Source organism: Temnothorax curvispinosus, unplaced genomic scaffold, assembly GCF_003070985.1.
Source record: "Temnothorax curvispinosus isolate PA1 unplaced genomic scaffold, ASM307098v1 QBEX01004104.1, whole genome shotgun sequence".
Classification (NCBI taxonomy): Eukaryota; Metazoa; Arthropoda; class Insecta; order Hymenoptera; family Formicidae; genus Temnothorax; species Temnothorax curvispinosus.
In genome coordinates this window covers 168081-190235 of record NW_020213884.1, presented here as the reverse complement: position 1 = coordinate 190235, position 22155 = coordinate 168081, and the positions used below count along the sequence as shown (strand labels likewise).

At 35.2% G+C, this 22155-nt stretch overlaps 1 protein-coding gene across 9 annotated transcripts in view; it reads right to left on the bottom strand.

The window, feature by feature from the left end:
* The window catches only part of LOC112453171 (potassium voltage-gated channel protein Shal), a 193360-nt gene that overhangs the window by 56094 nt on the left and 115111 nt on the right, over positions 1-22155 (bottom strand). For all 9 annotated transcript variants that reach the window (XM_025013773.1, XM_025013771.1, XM_025013770.1 and 6 more), the window contains exon 3: positions 18930-19118. In XM_025013773.1, coding sequence (XP_024869541.1) covers positions 18930-19118 — 189 coding nt within the window. The remainder of the gene's footprint in view (positions 1-18929; positions 19119-22155) is intronic.

The following is a 22155-nucleotide window of genomic DNA, read 5'->3' as shown; positions in this document are numbered from 1 at the left end:
ATATATATATATATATATATATATATATATATATATATATATACATATACGCGAGGGATTCTGTGATCCGCGTAAGAAACGGAATGCCTTGAGGAAATCCTCGGGGACGATGCTCGGAAAACGAGAGGTTATCGAGTGATCTCAATGTCGCTCGAGTGAACGTCGCGTTCTTGGGCGCTGCGCGAAGGAATATTGCTCGTACAGAATGGAGCAGCGCCTCGATTGCTTTTGCGATAAACGCGTCCGAGCAACTCGACAAGGTCCGTGTAAACTGGCAAAAGCTTTTCACCATGCGATAAATGACGATCGCGATCGCGATAACGGTTCCTTTGCCGTTTTGCATAATTAATTGACTAAGATCGTTTCGCTAATAGATTGGCGTTGTAAGAATGCAATTATATATTTTATGTAACACGTGCATGGAAAGTGGCCCATTACGCACGCTACGCGTGCGTGATAGACCACTTTCCACGCACTTGCAACATAAAATAGGGTGTGCAAGCCGTGCGTAAAGATGAAAATTCACGGGTGCGGGCCGAAGGCTCGTGCGTCAACTCCGCACCCGTGAATTTTCATCTTACAGCACTTGTTACACAAATAACTATTGTATATAAAATATTTATGTGTAAAACTGATGAGAGATAAAAAGCATTACAGTGTTGTAGTGACATAAAGAAACATGGAATATCGATTACATAATCGAAAATTCTGTATTTATTATATGTGCTATTATATAACAATAAATAAACTGTATATAGTTGATATAATAAAAGAATATAATGTAAAAGAAAAAAAAGAGATGCAAGCAACATTTACTGGCTTATTATGTCGACATAAAGTATTGATATCATAGTTATGCAAAAAGATATCGCGTTGTAGAACGGCTTTGTCAGCTTTTCGAAGAATTCCCGAAGGAGCCATGCACGGCTTTCAATGCTACAGATGGCTCGCATTCGAGCGAACTCGATCTTGGAAAACTACAGGATTACTCGCGAGAGACTGTCCGTATTTCAACGCGTAGACCTTCCGGAAGGACGCGATTTGTCCTCGCAAAGCCCTCATCGTTTGAACCAGGCGTATTCTAATCCCGATGCAAGAGTCAGCAGTCAGCAGTGATTTATACAACAGAAACACGCGAGATTATCGTTGACGACCTGCGCGCAAAATTTACTCCAAATAATTTTACAATATGAATTATTCGATTGTAAATTATTAAAATTTTTTTTGCTGAAAATTTTTGGAATAAAATATTCTATAATTAGTAAAAATAAATTTGCATATACAGAAATTAAGGAGAACATTGAATTTCAATTAGTCTTAAGTACTGTTATAGGAAGCTAATTGGCAAACAGTTAAATATCTATTTTTCTTAATTATGTTTCGTTGATCATTATTTTAAGTTCTCTATATTACTAATTAATTTTACTTCTTGTCATTTTGTTTGTTTCAATCTAATCGTTACTCATTGACTTTTATTTAATCTTAAAATCATTAACGGCTTAATTAAAAACTATAAACTGCTGCTCTACTTATTACTACGCTACTGACTACTTGTTTTATCCGTTGGATATCCCTATACCTGTGTCATAGGACTCACAGAATCGCGAATTCAAACATCAAATTGATGTAATTTTGTCTATAATCTTTTGTATAAGCGTTTTAATTATTTTATAAGGTCAGCTTCTATATTTTATACTCCTTGATAGCGTAAATTATAAAGAAATCATACCATTTGATGTGTACATATACATAAAACAAAAATTCTTCATCTTGCTACAAGATTTCTCTAAACCTGAGAGATTCAAGGATTTAAATAGCCTCTTTCGGCCTCTATCCGATGCAGCTTGAGAGTTATTCACCCACAAGATCGGCCCATATTCCATCGGCAAAGATCTTCCCTGCTGCCCCTCGGTAAAGGCCAGATTAGACTCGTCCTTATCGCGTCTTTACCACATCCTCGAGGGGTAACCGAGCATAAGGATAAAACGAGGAGCCTTCATGGGGCACGAGATATCGGTCCAATAAAAGACGTCATCTCCCCTGTTATTTTCTCAAGAGAGCTCGCTAGTACGCTCCTGCACGTAGGTATCACATTGTTCGCGCGGATATCGCGCGAAAGGGAGCGCCCGCTAATGACGGTATCGCAGAAAGATGGATGGGTCGGATGCGCCAGTGCGACGGGCCGATCGATTCCTCGAAATTTTTGCCGATCCCTGATACTGATGGACGAACAATTAACGTGAAATATGTATCTCGAGGTTCAGACTTTCGAATAGAGCGAGTGCACACCCTCGAATTTTCTTCCGCGTGTCATTTTACTTTTAACGCATTCATCCATAAGCGAGATTTTTTTACATAAATCAATCTTAAGACTCCTCATTCATCACTGCAGCCGTGTTAAATTGTAACGTTAGAAGCAAAAAATCGTAAATTCTTATCTGATAGTAGACGCATAAGTTTATCACGCGCAATTACTTGCGTTTAATCAAATTAAATTGCGCAAAATATTTAAAGATGTATTAGGTATCATTTTACAAATAATCATATAATTTAATTTCTATATTTACTTACTATGCTGAAGGAAGGTTAAACGGCCAAAATTCGAGCAAAAGAAATTTTTAGATGTTAGTTTAGAAATAAAACTTAATAAAAATATATGTATACAATGACATTCATTTACGTTTCGACCTACTTGGTCTTCATCAGAACGTTCTAATCAATAAAATTACATTTAGCTTCCACTTTATTCTCCTCTCTTCCCACGTCAAGTCATCCTCTATCCATTGAACGGGCCAGTGATGAGGTGGTTTTTGACTTTGTACGGAGGGAGTCAGTAGCGAATTTTACAAATGTGTTCGAGTATGAGTGACAACACGCAAATAACAAATTTATTTCAAACGCCTATACAATAATAAATTACGGACGATTTTTTACTTCTGACGTCATAATCCAGCAATGACGGATTAGAAACTGTAAGACGCGGCAAGGGTATAGGTACATTCTCGACACGACACAACCCATGATCGGTGTTCGTAAATCAGTAACTGCCACGTTGCCTCGTAAATAACTCAACGCGGTATCGTGACCTGCCATACTTCGCAATTTTACGATCATAGCGACATTTTGACATACTCATGCGATTCCTTGCTTCGCGAAAGGGCAGATCGGCACGTAGCTCTCAACGATCGTTCGGAAAATTGCGCATCCTTGAATCCTCTCTACACTTGCATTGTATTGAAAATTGTAAGAGGATACAGTTATGACTCCTGCAGAATTGATCTCATATAATGCATCTCTAAAATTATTACTTTTAAATAATTTTTTATAACAACTATATATTAATGTGTGTAATTACGTTGTGCGAATGTGGAACATGGAGATTATCCTCCAGCTTCTTTCAAACTATAGATACAAATCCTTTTATTTTTTTTTAGATGGCAGGCTGATCTAGTGGCAAAACGCCACTCGTAACCACGAAGATAACCGGCTCGAGTCCACAGAAATTTTAATATTCCAAACGGTATCCCTCTGCATGAGAAATTAACGAGGGGACTCTTGTGCGAAAAAGTTGAGCTCCGTCGGCAACTGGCAACTGCTATGTATACCCCCTTTCCATTTTCCATGAAAATCCCTCTATTTGATGTTCAGAATCTTAAAGGAGGGTTTGTGAGCAAGGTTAGCAGTATATCCGGAGTAAAACGAATAAATTCTCACAATATCAGCAATGACCTCGGTCTTATTGATGAGACAGGCTCAAGCCTGATGTTCAAAAAGAAAGAAAAAAAGAAAGAAAAAGAAGATCTTTTTTTATCAGGTTCCTTCTTTTAGTAAAATTTTTTACAATCTTATAAAACATGTAGCACAGTAAGGGAGCTTAATTTATATACTGCATTTATTTATATCAAACTCAAATTTATCGTACAATGCATATTTATGGCCGCGTATTTCTTTGTCGTACGCGAGATTTAGCTGCTTTTAGAGTATTAGAGCGTCACTGAATACCATAAGAGAAGCTAATGGTCCCTTTTATATCCGCTCACATAAAAGGTATCGTTCCCCGCAATGTTTCGTCGGGAACGGATATAACGCCGTAGACACCTGCACTTTCTTGAAAGAGTGCTATTTGCTCTAATGTGTCCCTCGCACGTCTGTGCGTAAAATCACTTACCGCTATGAAGTTATGTGAAACAACACGATTGTTGTATCGTAACACAAAAAAGGCTATTTACGTGTAAAAGGGGCTATAAAGATCGGCACTTTAGTATGGTACATGACTATATCGGATCAGATAACGGCTTTGTATACTCATATGGATAAAAAATATTTAATAATTTTTATGATTTTATATGTTACACGAGACACATTGGGAATATATCGGATCGTAAGTTCTGGTTTCGGCTTGTTGATGAAGAAACATGGCATTGCATGCATTGTATCGATGCAATGCGCGCGGCAGTTATTAGCGGGAAATTAATTGAAATATACCAGTTATAATAATATAATTGTTAATGATTGGAATTGGATGTCGCAGCATAAAAGTGTTTAAATATTGTGCGTGTATGTGTGTGTTCTTTTCTGCTTTTTATTTTACTTTTATATTTATTATAACCCAATGTAAATTGTGCATTATCACCAATAACCCTTACAAAAAAGTATTACTAGCTGGTTAGTAATAAATACTTATTTTGTGTATTAATAATACTAAAATTAAGTATTTATTAGTACTTGAATCACTGTGATTCAAGTATTGCATAGTATTTTATTACTGGTAAGTAATTTATGAAAGTAGTATTTAATACAGGACGAGTATTGAATACTTAGTATTAAATTTCTGATGAGAAAGCATTTAATACTAGGTAAAAAATACTTGTGTAATAAATACTTGTGTTGAATTACTGATGAGTATTTCAATGTTAGTACTGAAGTACTAAACCAAGGATTCCATGTGTAATAAATCACTGGCCAGTATTTTAATATTAATATTCAAGTACTGAACTGAATATTCCATGTGAAATTAATCACTGACCAGTACTACAATTTGTATAGAAATATTATAATGGGTAATTCCTGATAATATTAAGGAAAAGAGATAAAAGTAAGGCACAAATACATTTTATATGAAGGTCTGTACTAATTCGTCGTGATATAAAAGTGTACAAGTTTTGAAATAGTACTGAGAATATCATTTTAATATCCAATTCAAAATTTTATTACTCTTTTTAAACTGAATTTGTTTCTTAAGATGATTTTTGAAAAATTAAATATTTGCGCTGGTTATGACACATGTAGACTATATATAACACTTACATCAAATTATGAAGTAGTCTACCACGTAAGGCAATTGGCTCACGATCCAGAGGTCCCGAGTTCGATCCCACCAAGGTAAGTGTGTTTTTCAAATACGAGAAAATATTTATAATTATAGACTGCATCTTAAGAAACAGTTATAAAATAGTAATAAAATTTCGAAAAAAAATAATTTTTTTTTATGCCGGGTAAATATCGGAAATCGAAATATCGGTGAGTAATTCAATACTAAGCACCAGTAGTTCTGTGTAGTATTAATCACTACCTATAATATTTATCACTACCAGTATTTTCCCAGTATTTCCCAAATAAATATTGACAGTATTAAATCACTGAGATTTTAAGTATTTAGTCAGTAATACTTTTCTGTAAGGGAAACATAAAAAATTCAATATTTAATTTATATTTGTTACAAATATCCGCATATAAACATATGTAATAAGTAAACTGTGAATTAAAGTGTGAATTAAAGTAATAACGGGTAAAAACACCTATGGTATACCCAACTGCAACGGTACAAACGAGCGAGTCTTAATCGACGTGATATTTTACATAACATTCCGCCTCGAGGTACAGAATTGCGATCGAGAATAAACACGCTGCCAGAAGTACAGCAACGGAATTGCGGGCATGCATTGTCTAAATACCACGGTGACTGCGGAATCAACGGAATGACCGCTGCACATACGTCGATGTCGGCCGCAACCCCGACGTACTACATATCAGACATTGGCCGTTTGACGAACTAGACCGATTGTCGGATTCATCAAGATAATCAAGAGCGACACGTTCGGGTATGTAGCATGTTAACTACGGATTCTAGTCTCATATTTCTCAACGAAAACACTGAGATTCTAAAAGGGGTAAACTCTGTACAATTTAAGATGGAATAAATTCTATACAACTTTAATGTTTAAAAAAAAAAATGATAAATTTCGAAAATTCGCCGAAACATAGAAAAAGTAATCGACAATGTTTGATTTAAAAAACCGTGATAAAATAGTTTTAATGCACAGAAAAAAAAGTGTTAAATCAATACTTATATTCTTGTATATATAAGTAAGAATCTATAATCTTGAAGTGAGATATAAATTGCGTTAAACGAAGAAAACTTGTTTGAATAAAGGTACTTATATAGTTTAATCAAGAAAAGAAAGTTAAAACAAAAGTTGAAGTTCTTATAAGAAGATTATAGATTCTTGCCATTCTTACTTATATACAAGAATATAAGTCTTGATTTAACACTTTTTTTTTTCTGTGCGGATATTGTAATAATGTATTTTATAAAATACACTCATTTATTATTACGTCAAAACGCCATTTAAATAGAGAAATCACTTCTTCGTTAATGGTTTAATTGTCCATCTTATTTTTCCACAAAATTTAGACATCCGATCTTCCAGCAATCATTTAATGGTTTCAAATGTATCAATAAGATGTTAATATAAACAAAATTATTACACAGACATGTAAGTGACGAATTGTCACGCAATATTGCGGATCTTAATTTGCTGTAGTAGGTTCTTTACGGTCACAAGTATCGCAACGTCTGACACGAAACGTAGCGACCCGAAAGGATTCCGTCAGGTCACGTCTGCGACAGTCAAATAGATTTTATTCGCTTCACTCTGCGAGTCCTGATACTCTCCAGTCTCATATCCTTCCATCTGTATACTCAACCTTCCACCTTTTTCGAAGGCTTTGTTTCCAGTTGGCCGATATTAAATTCAGGAGCGCCCACGTGCGTCACCCTTTTCGGCGGTAATGCATACGTAACTGCGAACCCACCACATTGTGTTCTGCCTCCTCCCTTCTTGAGGAGGGGGGGGGGGTTAGTTTCGGACAGACATTTGGACGAGGGATGTGTGCTATTCCGTGGAACGCGCGCGATGAGAAACCCTCTAAAGATTTAATGAGCGGAACACGCGCGAAATTCTTTTTCCCCAACCCAACCAGAAAACATTTTACCGCAGCAATTTTCCGAAATGTCAAATACTAATTAAACCATATATCTCTTTTCAGTTAAAATGACATTTGGCTTTTTGCAAAATTTTACAGATTGTCAGGGGACCAACATTTTCTTCGTATAAACCAATTTATCTGCAAAATTACAATGACTTTTTGATAACATTTTTTTAAATCCTGATAGAAAATGTCATTCTATAACGATTCCTCAAAACGTGTTGAATATTAATTGGACGCAAGTTCTGCAATGCGGAACCAACTCCAAAATCTTGCCCGCTAAAATAAATTTCGCGAAATATTAGAAATAAAATTCCGTGCCAACGTTATCTCAAATATAATGACCGGACTACACAATAAAATTTATCTTATCTTCCTCAAGTGCAATTCCATTTGTTGTGTGCGTTTTTAGAAAATCTTCAGTCCTTCATGACCACTTTGCAATGCAGAACTAAAAATTACGAAAATGGGACTTGGCTCCTTCCTTATTGTACAACTTCGTCCAATTGAGCTTTGAATATTTCATAAAAGACCACAATTTATACTCAGCTATTATTTGGCGAAATTAATTCATCTAATACATGTTTCACTTGACCCGTCGCTGCCCCTTTGCAATCCCTCGCGTAAGAAAATATTCTTTTTATCCCATTTTATTTCATTCAGAATAATTAATACACTTCTTTGCACAAACGCCGATATTAATTTCCTCCATTTACATGATCTCTTCCAAGAGTCCCTGCTACATATTTATTCAATCCCCCTCCTTCCCGCCGATTTCGATTCAACAGCCACGATTTGTGAACGCGCTCGTTTCAACCGGAGATTATTATTATTATATCTCCCTCGAGCAAATTTTACTCCTCTCTACAAGAACCGACCTCCTATCTAAAGAACCAACCGTGTACCAACCATTTAATTATATTATTGAAATCACCATGGCATATTAATTATGCTCAAAGAAAGCCACAAAACCTTCCTTTTCTTCACGATGCTTTCGCGAAGTTGCAAAATCGAAAGTAACCCGTTCCCATTTCCAATGTTTCTTCAGTCTCTTCGAATTTTACAACTGTTCCATCTCTTTAACTTTTCCTACATCGCCAATGCTTTTCATCCTATAATCGCTTATGCGATTACATTGTTCAAAGTGAACAGACCAATTGCTATGTCGAATATCTCTTCAACACCGTGACGGACTACAATTAGTCACGATAATGACGTTTTACACGCTGCGTCTATGATCTAATCGTGCCTACGACCACGACCCGGAAGAAATCAATACGCCGACCCGAAGACGCCTACGATTGGCCGCATCCGACGAAGACGAAGGGAAATGTCTGTAAGGCGAGACCAAGATGAAATAAAATATAGAAATGAGATGAGAATAATATGGATATGATAACAATTGAAGCAATCTTCATTAAGACGTATCAAATAAATCTAAAAGTCATCAAAATTAGGAGAAACTCGATGCTACTACACACAATATTATATTTTATTTCATCTTGGTCTCGCCTTACAGACATTTCCCTTCGTCTTCGTCAGATGCGATCAATCGTAGGCGTCTACGTCTTTAGTTTTAAATTTAAATAATATGTAAATTTTTAAAATAGGACGTAGAAAATCTCCCCTCTTGCTTTTTAACACATCACATTATTTTATTCTTTACATCTACTTCATTAAAGTAACGATGATACCCCTCGCTAATAATCGAATTGTCTATATAATGAAAGCTCGATTGTACAGCGAGAAAATAATGATTTAACACGTAATAATATTTTTATAAAATTCATAAGATCATGTGAAAATATCCGGCATGACGTTGATAAACCGCAAAGTGGAAATCATTGACTGCGAATAGCTCTCTGTGTGCATTTGGTATTCACAAAGAGAATGATCTGCAAATTGTCAATTGAAATATTAATTGGCCAGACATCTTACCACCTTACCCAACCGTGGCACGCTCTTCATGTATAACAATGCAAATTCGCATGAGTAGTACAATGATTCCGGCGGAATATCCGAAGAAGAGAGGCAACTCTACCCCCGGTTGGATTCCCGAAATACCTTCGTTTGTACGCTGGCGGCACGATGACGTAAAGCGGCGCGCATCTAGTATGCATTTCGCGAAAGCACATAGTTATGGCGCACGACGCGTCTGTACGAACCTAGGTGAGAATATTCAATTCTAAGCGGACGTTTCTATAATATTTCGCGTAAAATGTTCCATTAAAAATTCTTCTCTCTCACTTGTCTTCTCCTCTTGCCTTTTGCTTCAATAAAAAATATTTAACTGTAATAATAATTTCCTATAAGTAGTAATAATAATACCACGTTCGAAAATGGACGTGATCCTCGAGGTTTTTAACGACTATCACCCTAGATTGCAATTTACATACGAGAAAGAAGTTAACGGCTCCATCTCTTTTTTAGATACAATAGTTATTAGAGAGGAAGACAAACTCATCACAAATTGGTACAGGAAATATTCTCGGGAAGATACACCAATTTTTTCTCTAGCCACCCTTATAGATACAAGTTTATAAGTGACTATGTATATTTTATTATTGGACACACAAGACACCTTTTATGATCTTTCTGCAATAATTTCATACATTACGAATGTCTTGTGATTTCAACGACGATTCTTACAAATGATTTAGTTTACACTTAAAAAGGGCCCAAACCAAGGGCTGAAACGTCGTGATTTGTACTTTTTGGCCAGTTAAGTCGATATAATTGAAATACATTCGATAATAATTTCCATTTAATTATCCAAATGTCTTGATGTTGATAACAAAAAAAAACGTACTTTCTCATATAAGTGTTTAATTTGATGTAAAAATACAATTTTATTCGAATAACTTGGTTTTATAATGCGCCATTTCTTTCCGTATAAATGCATTACTTATTATAGAAAATGTGTAAATAATAGGAATAGTATTTTAATAAATCTAGATTTGATTGAAACTAATCTTTGCAAAAATTAAAGCATATTCTATCATTGCAACGTTCCGCTTCTCAATTTTAAGTATTCTCGTTATTAATTAAGTTTTAAATCTATTTTTTATTAAAATAAGAGCCGTCTTTTAAATTAATTAAAAGCTGCAATTTGTTATTCACTAGCAGCTCTGGAGTTTACATCGCCGATATTCTGTAAGTTTCAATATATAAAATAGAAACGACTTAGAGTTAAGTCTCTAATTTAAATTGAAACTTGCAGCTTTAAAACTTTTTGATATTATTGACATTATATCAATATGTGGCCATGTTTTACATCTTTATCAAAATACTTATTAAAGAATTTATTGTGTTTTATAATAAAAATGTCATGTAATATAAATGGCGCAAGACATTACCATGTATCTCTTGATAGAAATATCGAGCTTTTTTTTACGTATTTTAAGAAAATTTGCTCTCAAATTCAAAACCACACTTATATAATTAAGTATGTTCCTCAAGTTTCAACATTAGAGCTTTGATCTAAACAAAAACTGAGCTCTAAAAAATTTTCTAAGAAGGATTATATCAAATATAGTATTGCATACACAAAAAAAATGCTGTTTAATTTAAAAAAAGAAGTTACTTCAATTAAACGTCGACGTCACAGCCTGCCACAAATAGTTAATTCAACTGGATATTATTGGACCAAATATTTAAATTATTAAGACAACTATCTAATGTTTTTTGTTCATTAATATGGATTTTGCACAGATTTTATCTCAATTACACTGATGCTGTTAATACAATTTTTTTTTCGTGTACAATCGTCTTACTTATACTATAAAATGAAGCTGTGTTGTACCTAATTTAATTGTCACTCTTCGGAAACACATGATTAGGTTTACACAAACTACAGTTCCACATTCAATTACGAAATTCCTGCTCGAGTTTCACGTCACGCTCGGTCAGCGGTTTCGTCCACGTCGTTCTTTGATCAGCAGGAAAACCTTCATTTTCTCGAGAAAACATCCTCGTGTCGAGCGTCACGCGAGCGTTGCACTCTTGGGAGAAATTCACCACGATTTGTGCGCGAAACCCGGAGCTCGGGGTCAAAGATTCGCCAGCTTCGTAAACGAGCGTGAACAACGAATCGATCGGAAACGCGACCTCGAAGCGCCCCGCGACGTCATCATTTACAACATGGAAAGCGTCCATCATCAGGCATCGCTGTCATCGCAACAACGGAAATATCACTTAATGATGGAATTAACTATATATAACGTTGATCTGTCTGTCAAGACCAGGTCAGAGTAAATGCAAACATTCTAGCGTATGTAAATGGTTAAATATTTGCGACCACTCTCGAACGTCGATTGGAATTTTCGGAAAATCACACGATTTTCAATCAAATTACTTCACTGAACATATCGTAGACAAAATGTTTAATTTATCAATCACACGACTAAATCGATAAATCTAACAAATATAGCTTTTCCTAAATTACACGATTATATGGTTTTTATATAAAATTAGCTTTATAATTATTAATACTGAATATTTCATATTATTTTTAATAAGGTAATAAGAAACTGTTGGCACGTGTATTAAAGTCATCATGTGCAAACCTTGAAAAACTGATAAAAAGATTATCTAGAAATTTAATTATGTATAATGCGGTAAAAGGCCGAAAGGTCTCTCCAAATTTAGGCTGAATTATCGTTTGTATGAAATGTAAATTTACTGATAATGTTGCACAGGCGATACGATCGCGCGTAATTGTATTTGTTTCTCTACCTAATCTACAAAATATCCTATCTGCCACACAGCGCAAATTCCCAAAGGAACAAAAACAGCACGAAGCAGGCTGGGGTTACCACCTGCTTACATGCTTGGCACTTAGCTTACTATGTAAAGGGTAAAGGTAGCAGGTTGCCCTACTGACACGTTGATTTATAAAAAATGAACGACTAGGCAGCATTTCTTTCTTTTTGTTATTTTCGTTACTCTCTTGATTATTTATTTTACGAAATTATTTTTCAAAACTTCTAAATAAAATAAAATAGTAGGAATAAATCGCGGAATGTTTAATTTAATAATAATCTTTATTTGATGTCAATTATGTCCTCTGTTTAAAAACTAATCGCTATTATCACTTTCTAACATAATTCGTAAATTTAATGTAAAAATCTAAAACATAAAACTAAAATAAAGGTAACAAAGATTGATAGAGTTGCAAGTAAATAATACAGTTGCTTGAAACAAAGGTAGAATAGAATAGAATGTGGCAGCTTCATAGCTGCCTGGTATCCAGTATATTTTTGTACCTTCAGAAAGTTTTAATGCTTTTTCGTTCTGTAGAGTTATCTTTATCTCTGCCATTGTTCCCTTGAGATTCGGCTAGCTTCGAAATTTATTACTATATAGATCGCTTCAATTCGAAAGAGAGAGAGAGAGAGAGAGAGAGAGAAAGAGAGTATCTGCCACAATATTATCCTTTCCAAATACATGTCAAATGTCAATTATAAACTAACCGATATACTCTAAATGGCGAATCTGTCGAAGCGAACTGCATAGTGGAGTCTGGTTGAAAGCTTACATGATTGGTTTGTGATTCGTTATAGATTGTGAAATCCATCTATCCACTCTGTGTGCTTTTAATATTTAACTGCCTTTAGTGCTTATTCAACAATAATTCTCGGCTGTACGTTTATGTTTTAGTTCGCGTTCGATTAAGCTTTTTTCTCAGGAATGCAGCTATTCCTTTTGTGACTGTAGTTGCAGTACCGTTCTTACGATTTTTGAGATAACAATTGTAAGAATGAATTCTGTTTCTGGATTTGGGTGTGCCAGCAAAGTGGTGAGAAAGTGGCGAAAAAGATCGTTTTTGCAATTGCTGAATGTTTGCTCCAATTCTCCTGAGATAAAACGTTTATAAAAATTAAATGTTCCCAGGAATTGCTGTTTGACAGTGCTTAATCTCAGAAAGTCGCGTATTAATTCCACTTTTTCTACAGCGGTTGTGTGCTTCCTATCGAGACGAAATAGCTGAGAAATTCCACTTAATTCATCCTAAAGGTGCACTCGGCTGGATTGAGCTGAATACCGTATAAGTATGTTTAGACATGTAAATAGTTTCTTCAGATAATTTTTTTCTTTAAGTTTGAAGCTACTAATATATTGTTTATGTAAGCACAGAAATTTAAATAGTATACATGCGAAGTCCAATTATGTTATAAATCGCCCCGAGAAACATCCAATTTATCAACCATTTCGATACAGTAACAAAAAGTAGGACAGTCGAGTTAAACTAGTTTCCGATTTATTTCACCTATGCGTTCAATTACTTAAGATCTTTCAATACTTTATCCGATGCGTTATTTAAAAATAAACAGGCAAAGATGATACGGAAATAAAAGAAGCCGAATTAAAATTTTTATTCTACGACGCCGTCACATGTACGAGGACCAATTTCGGTGCAATGGTAATAGTCATTGGTCCCATTCCTCCAACGTTTAGAGGCTTCCTTGCATGGAGCATGCATCCGAAATTTTGTCGTATTCTATGTTATCCCCTCTCAGAGGGAGAGCGTTGATTTTTACTACTTAAATTGAAATGGATTTACCGGACCCTTCCGCCACGCACTCAACACGTGACAGCTTTCGCACCTCAGATGACGATTCCCATAACGTGCATAAGAAGTTGAAAACAACTGTAACTAAGCAGAAATTTGATAATATTACAAAGAACTTTATGATTAATGAATTGACGGATGCAGATCATAATGTGACTAGAAGTCGCCGAAGTCACACTCTGAAACAACAAAGGGACGAGGAATTATACAAGCGGCGTAACCTGACCATCAATACGGACATTCGCACACCTGAGGACGAGATGGTTGTAGACGCCGTCTCCACGGAAAAATCCGGGAAAGGCCGGGGCCGCGAGCTTTTAATAAATAAAGCGACCCTGCCTAGTAACGGTAATATTAGTATATATAGATTTTAGATACCCAGATAGCAGAGTGGTGGCGTCAAGTGGCGTAATAGTGCAGTCAAAGTGACGGATTGTTGTCGTTAGAAATGTCACTTTGACGGCAATATAACATCATTTGAAGGCCATTGCACGTAACAATAATTTAGTTGTAATCGTAAGGCCGTAAGAAAATAGACCAATCACAGTCAATTATTTTTCTCGCGCTTGAAGAATAATCGAGTGTGATTGGTCTATTTTCTTACGGCCTTACGATTAAAACTAAAACTTTGTTACGTGCAATGGTCTTGACGCATTCTGCTATCTGGGTACGAGCAATTGCCTTGCGATGATCACGTGAACAACTCTTGCGACGTACGTGATACCGGCATGGCCAATACCGTGCCGGCTGTTGACAAGGAATCTTTATGTAGTAGCTGATTCTGTTTTTAAAAAATGTGCCCCTGGCACTGTTTATTCAGACGCGCATCATATTGCTAGGTTTGATGACGACTTCAAAGGTTTGGCTAAGATAACACTCCGCCTCCCCCCCCCCCCCCCAACCACTACGAGAAAAGATAAGAATCGCATTAAAATCTGGATGATCCTTACTGAATTGCAAATCTGCCCTAAATCAATGGATCTCACTGTTGGGTTGATCGTGTGCGAAGAAAGACGTTCTGCGAGGACCAGAAAGATCGAGGACTCGAGGAAACTTGTAAACGGCCAGCAATCCCGAGTATTTCAGGTAACGGGGAATAGCGCGGGCGGATGGTCGCGTACCGTATTCTTTGGAGAAACGCGCCCGATCTGGTATAGATCCGCGCGTTAAGTTATTGAGAGATTCGCGTATGATCTCTAATTTTGTCGTGAATACTCCGGTATTATTGTTGCTTGCTATCGGGTCTGACATACTCCGCCCGTTGCTATCTTATTGTATACATTAATAAGGGTCCATCTCCATATCGGCTCAACAGTCGCTTGTATTTGTCTTCGTGATCGCGTGTCCGTCGTTGCTATTCCAGTATACGTGGCCTATACCGGTCGAATATTCGTGAGAGAATATACATTACATTTGCTCGGTACGTATCTAATTATTGCGCCCGGTGCTCCTTGCGTGTGGCGTCAGAATTTTCGCGTAAAGTGTGATCTTTACGTTGGCGTTTATTGCGTGTAATATTGTCGTGGCTCACGTATAATCGGAATACAGTAACTTGCGTGTAATATTTTGCGTTTTGTGTGTAATATATTTTGCGTTTCACGCATTACTTATTGTGTATAACGCATTTTTGCGTTCCGCGTATCCTCCGAATACGCTATTGCGGGTAATATTTTTGCGTTGCACGTTTATGTTCACTCTTTTATTGTAAACATTTCAATTAGTTATTCTCTAAATTTAATTTATATTGGAGGTTAATTTTTATTTCTGTATTTCTTATTACTTTATTGCTATTAATTTAAATCCCCTTTTTTCTTCTTTTCTTTTCACCTACGACGCTTTTTACCGTACGTACTAAGACTAAGTTAGTACGCTGTGTCGTCTTTGACCTCAGTCAATGGTTGACTGCCGAATAAACCAAGTGTTATTTGGAACCAGATTTGTTCTCTGATTGTATCATTGTTTCGATTATAATGATTATATCAACCACACCTGCTAAAAAATCATCTAATTTTCCGTCCTTTCTCAAAACTTCAGTTTATCAATTTCACGTTCTCTGGACTTGGTTTGGTGAGTGAATGTCACTTCTCTTTGTCGGTTGGTCCCAATTTGCATTTTTAATCTGAACATTTTGCAGACTATGAACGTTGGCAGGATTTTTCTGGCAGAATTTCCTCTTGAAAATTATACCTTTGTACATTCAATTTTTAAATACGCACCTTATGCTTGTCGGAAAGCTTGAGATTATTTAATTTATCTATCACCGCGTCCCTAAAGACGGCTCAAAGTAGATTCAAAACATACGATTTATAATTTGCATTAAATTATTAATTAGTAAATGTTACATAGCATTAACTCACGCACAATTAACCGCGTTTGATTGTCAAAGCCCACTTTTTCTTGTTACACGTTAACTTTAATATCTTTGGTTAATTAATCATTTATTAAATATTTTTATCTTCTGCTTATCTGTCACGTGTTCTGTTCTTTAAACAAAAATCTTCCCTCCGCCAAGCTCCCTCCGCGTCACATATATTATCCTTATCTACGCGAAGTAAGTGTTGCGACCTATTTAGTCAGTTCCTGAATTTGTATTTCCAAAGTTGTTTGTACTCCTGCAACTTGTGTTATAGTAGTGTGGCTACTGCTTTACACGTTACCTCGTGTATTTGATCATTTTGTTCTGTCAACATCAAGGTACACAGATCACATAAACCCATCATGAGGGAAAGGTCAATATTCGAAGCTCCATATCTTCAACCAAAAGACGAGACAATATAAGAGAGCTTCGCGCAAAACTATAATAGCTGCCTAGAAAGTGCTTAAAAGCGTTAATGAAAAAATGATTAGACCACTACAGATTTTATTGCAACTAAAGATTTCTTCCCAAAACTTTATTGTAACGATATCTTGTTTAATTCTAAATTTCTACAATAAGATAAAAAAATGAAAGTTGATAAGTTTAGTATTTCTTTCATCTTTTTTTCCTTTGTGAATTGTCTTGTATTTTCCTTCAGCTATGTGTATCTTCTGCATATACTACGTTTACGCGAGCGTTACTTCTGTAGTAACTTACGATAATTCACTCCTAAACGAGTGAATTATCGTAAGTTACTACAAATCTCCGTTTACGCAGAGGAATTATCGTAAGTTACTATAGAAGTAACGCTCGCGTAAACACAGTAATCTTGTAATAAAATTGTATTATATAAACATCACATCATAAGTTAATTTTTTCAATGTTGCCGAGTTAAAATTACACGAAATAATAGCCGAAATATCATCAAATGAGAAAACTAGGTTTTATAGATAAAACTACTAAAATAAACAAAATTAATTAGTATAAATTCCGCATAGTCTTTTATCTACTGTTATCTAAACGCCTACCTATATTCTCCTTCTTAAATTTTAACTATAAAATTTTAACTAAGCCTTCTAACTATCACTTTATGCTAACAGATTTTATATAAAATTAGGACCTACACAATCCTTATTCATATATCCTATATGTCATAACCTCCTTTTCTCATTTTCAACGTAATAAACTAATTTCTCCCTTTCGTATATATTACATATTTCGTACAACCCCAGCACTGTCACTACATACGTCGTATAAATCGCACGTCGCGGTTGGTTTAATCGCATAAGCCTGTATGCATTTCTATGCAAAAACATACACATACATGTAACCTGAATAGGATATATCGGAAAAGTGGTGCCCTTTTCCGCAACTGCAAATCCTTTTACGAATACGCTAAATCGAGTTTTCTTTAAAAAATTTATTTAATTTTCCTATTAATTCTGTTGCACAGCTTCCATTTTCTTTTTTATTAATGCTTTTCGTAATGCATAAAATTCTTATTTTATTATATGAATCCTATCTTATCTCATTTAACGTAGTTATACTTCATTTTTCTCTTTTAATTTAAAAAACATATTAAGATTATTTTGATATTTATTGTCTCATTTATTATCTAACTTTGCTGTCTGGCTTTCTTATCTGCGTTTGCACGAAAAGTCCGGGGATCTCTGTGACACCCCGCGCATGTACTATTTCATAACAGCACAGTTTCTGTAACAGCGGTTCCATAAACGAGGGTTGGCCGCTGGTATTCGGTCTCGATAACGATTATACACTCCGTATACGCGGCAGGCACCAACCCTCGGCTCGCGCAACCAACCTCTCACCAGGGCTAAAATTAGACGGAGCACGGAGCGTCCGGGAGAGACAGAGGGAGAAACTAGGGTTTATTCAAATTACTCTGCGCCTGCACTCGGCGCGCAATACTCTACGAAACAGACTGCCGGATTTTCGCCAGGCGGAGTACCCATTGAATTCTCGGCGCTCGAGAAACGGAAGTGTCGACGATGCATTCGCGACGATGCAAGTTGCTTTATCGCGCGCTTCGCGCGGGAATAATGACGGGGACGCTCAAAGATAGTCTTGCGTTTTTGTACGAGTTTTTTGTCATCGTTCACGGCGAGAGAACCATTGCATTCATAAATGATTAATTATCATTTCGCTAATTAATCCATCTTCGTCGCACCAGTCTTTATGCAAAACGTCGAAAAACTCTGCATAATGATAGCAAGCAGCCTTTATATTATCTTGAAGTTTCTTTTTAATCTCTTTCGATGTCATTCTTCTTTTCATAAAATTGCCATTGTATACCGATGAGCATACCGGTATACTATAGTTATGTAACTTGTCAACATTATTTAATTCTAATAGAATCCTAACTAAAAAACAACGCGACAAATATAGCATATTCAATGCTTGTATTATTATCAAAACTAACGTATACTTTAAAAAGAAAATCTCTTTCATTAAGAAATCGTATATATATAATCTTTTCTTTTTACGCATCTCTCTCTTTACAGTGTTAACTTTAAAAGATGTCCAAAAGAAGAAAGAACATTGCCTAAGTTCTTTTATTATCAGAACGAGAAATAGAAGATAAAGTACCCTGTTTAAGAAAGCTAATTTATCGGTGGGATTTTAAGGATTTCAAAGCGATTTAACGAATGAGGAGAATCTTCCCGTATAAAAGCGGACATGCAGTCGTTACTAGACAGGTGCGTTAGTAATTACCGTGGTCTTCTCCAAGCAACGAAGTAGGTGATGATGCTGCAGCTCGAAGATATCCTCCTCCTTGTAAAACTCTTCCAGGTGCAGTCCGCTCTCCTGAGCAGCCAAACGCGCCTCCGCTGCCTTCTTTTTGTTCACGAAGGCGGCGCCGCTCGACGCCTTCGCGATTCTGATACGCGCCAATCTGGCCTTCTGCAACACGGAAAAGAGAGAAATTTACGTTAGTTCTTTATTCTTTTAATAAGATCTAAACGTCAAATTAAAATCAGTTGGAAAATCAATTAATTTAAAACTACGATGAAGAAATACAATAAATAATAAAAATCGAAGAAACTCCCCTCTCCCAATACATCGAATTTTTTTCTCACTAAATAATCTATTGAGAGAAATTTAAATTTATTGAGCGAGCATAATATATAAGTGTGTTATTAGTTATCAGTAAAAGCTAACATTTAAGTATTTTTATCTCTATTATATAGCACTAATAAATTATGGTTCCACCACATTTTCGAGAAATCTAAATTCTGATATACAGTACATAACCATTTCATTATACGCTTTGAAAATAAGCCAATTTCAATTTATTAAAGAGCATGCGCTCTTTCTGATTGGAATAAATAAAACCCGTCGTAAGAAACGTATACAAAAGCATTTGTATATTACTTTAAAATAAAAGTATACGTAAAAATGTCTTTCGATGTTTACTGGGAATAAACTCCCGCTAAGACCAGAATAAATTTTTATCTCGACGTCGTGGCGTATAACGTCCGGACTTCATTGTGCCTCCTTAAATCCCCATTTTACGCAGCGCGGGGAAGTTTTCGGTTGACAAATGGCTGAATTTCGTCGCCGTAAATATTTTATGGAAATTTTTAAAGTACTGTTCTCTGGAAAAAGAACCCTCTTCAAGAAAATTTCCTTTTGATTAGTATTTTTCCTTGGTATTTTTTCGTTCTCTCTTAAATTAAAGCAAAACTTTTTAGCTTCTTATCGTTTTATAATTTCAAAGCAGATAAAGAGTGTATTAGGAAATCTTATCTAAATTGAATTATTCTCAATAAATACATTATTATTTTTCCACTTTATATAATGAACATTATCTTTTAGTTTCTGCAATTGTTCTCGCTTATCTTTAGAAGACTGAGGAGACGTTTGCTATTCCAATAAAAGAGAAGCGATCTTTACAAGTGTTTTATAGTTATACAAGATAATACAAGATATCTAGTGTCTGCCGTTAAATTCTGAAAGTATCGGTTTCAATTTCAAAATGAATAACGGTGCAACATAATATATCTTATATATCAGAACTTAACAGTTCTCTAACATTATTAAAATTTTTATTGCAGATAAATGGACACGTGTAATGTCAAATCCCATTATTGCTACACTCTAAAATTGATAACTTGAAATACGACGTGTATCATCATCTATATAGCTGCTTCTTCATCTACAATAAAATAAAATCATAAAAGCGAAACGCGAGAAGTGAAGACTTGCAGAGCTCGTAAATTTTAAGTTATGACAAGCAATATTACAAGTTGAAATACTTTGAATCATTTATTTATAATCACGGACAAGCGAGAAACTATAAATAAATGTGGCTCTTTCCGCCCTGTATTTTTCTAAGCGTCTTTATAAATAAACGACCTTATGCAACCTTATTGACGCCGCATACAACCACGTGTTTAATTTTTCTTTTTTCTCACGGTCGACCTGCAACAACTATCGCGTTATTTTATGCGACAAGAAATCTGCGCGCGACCGGCGCGAACACAAATAATTTCCTTAATCAATGTTGTTTAATCTTTATATGATTTTTTCTTAGAATTAATTCTTCACACAAAGATACAAGAAGATATGTACAAGGGTAAGTCAATAAATGAGTCGCAAAGATTATGTCGAAAAGTGAAATAAATGTCAGGAAGTTACTTTGATTATTATTGTCTCTATCCAGTTTTGCGACTTATTTATTGACGACTTACCCTCGTATGTATATAAAAAAATATTTAATTTCATGTTTAGACCTCTCTCTCTGACTCACGCTTAAAAACGTTGTTTTTAAATTTAAAAGAATTTCTAGTAAAAATATTTCAAATTTTCCACAGCAAAAGTTCGAATGGATATTATTTTTGCTCATATTTTAACGTTTAACTTTAAATAACTGTAATTCTTAAAAATCATAATTAGAATACAATTTAAATTAAAAATATAAATTAAAAAATTTTAATTTCAATTTTTTTAATAAAAAAATAACGCCAGAAACTTCGACTATATGTATTTGTACTGCATAATTATTAATTAACCTCGGATGTATACACACACGCACATATATAGAATTTATTCTATTATCTCTGCTGAATATATCTGTTTTCTTTGGCTTTAACGTGTATCCTTTTTAAAGAAAAAAGAAAATTTATAATTAAATAATAACAAGGTCAAAAGCCAACCAAACCTAAAAACTTATTCGATAAAAAAAGAAAGAAAAAAGAAATTATATTGAATATGTACATAAATTACATAATAAATTTGGTTATTCATCACACGATCCGTTAAGCAATTCGCGAATCTTAAAGATATTATTATTATTATAATTTCTATTATTATTTCATTTTTGAAAAAATAAAAAATGGTGTAGTGATTGAAAACATTAACTGATCATTAAACGCTCTTTCGTACACGTTCTGGCCGTAGTTTTGATATAATAGAATAATATCGGAATTTCTGCGGTTTTACGCGATATTACAAAACGAATAAACTCTCGACAGACTCTTTTCCGGCCGCAAACGAGGATTAACGGTGAAGTCCGAGCGGTCGCGTATCGACCGCGCTAATTTTGTAACTTTCGCAACTTGCGCTATGTAATTGCGGAAATTGCGGCAGACGGCTATAAGCGCTAATTCAATGTCCACGTCTCCAACTGCCGTGCGTGATTATGAAAATATAACGAGCTAAGATGCGCTACATGTTCTTTGTGAGATTTTACCGAACGCTAGTGTATATTTTTGCGAACGATATCGATAGTTACCATTAATCGGCTGATTAGAGATTGAAAGGGCTTAGTGTTTCTATCGGTTCTATTTTTGTTAAAAAGAAGGGGTAAAAGCGTCATGGCAGCTGGAGGGTCGGAGAATTTGCTTCAGTCGATAAAAACGTGGACACGAGGAATTGAGTCTTCTCTCTTTGACCGGAAATAAGTTGGCGCTGCAAGTTCATATTTTTTAATTTACTA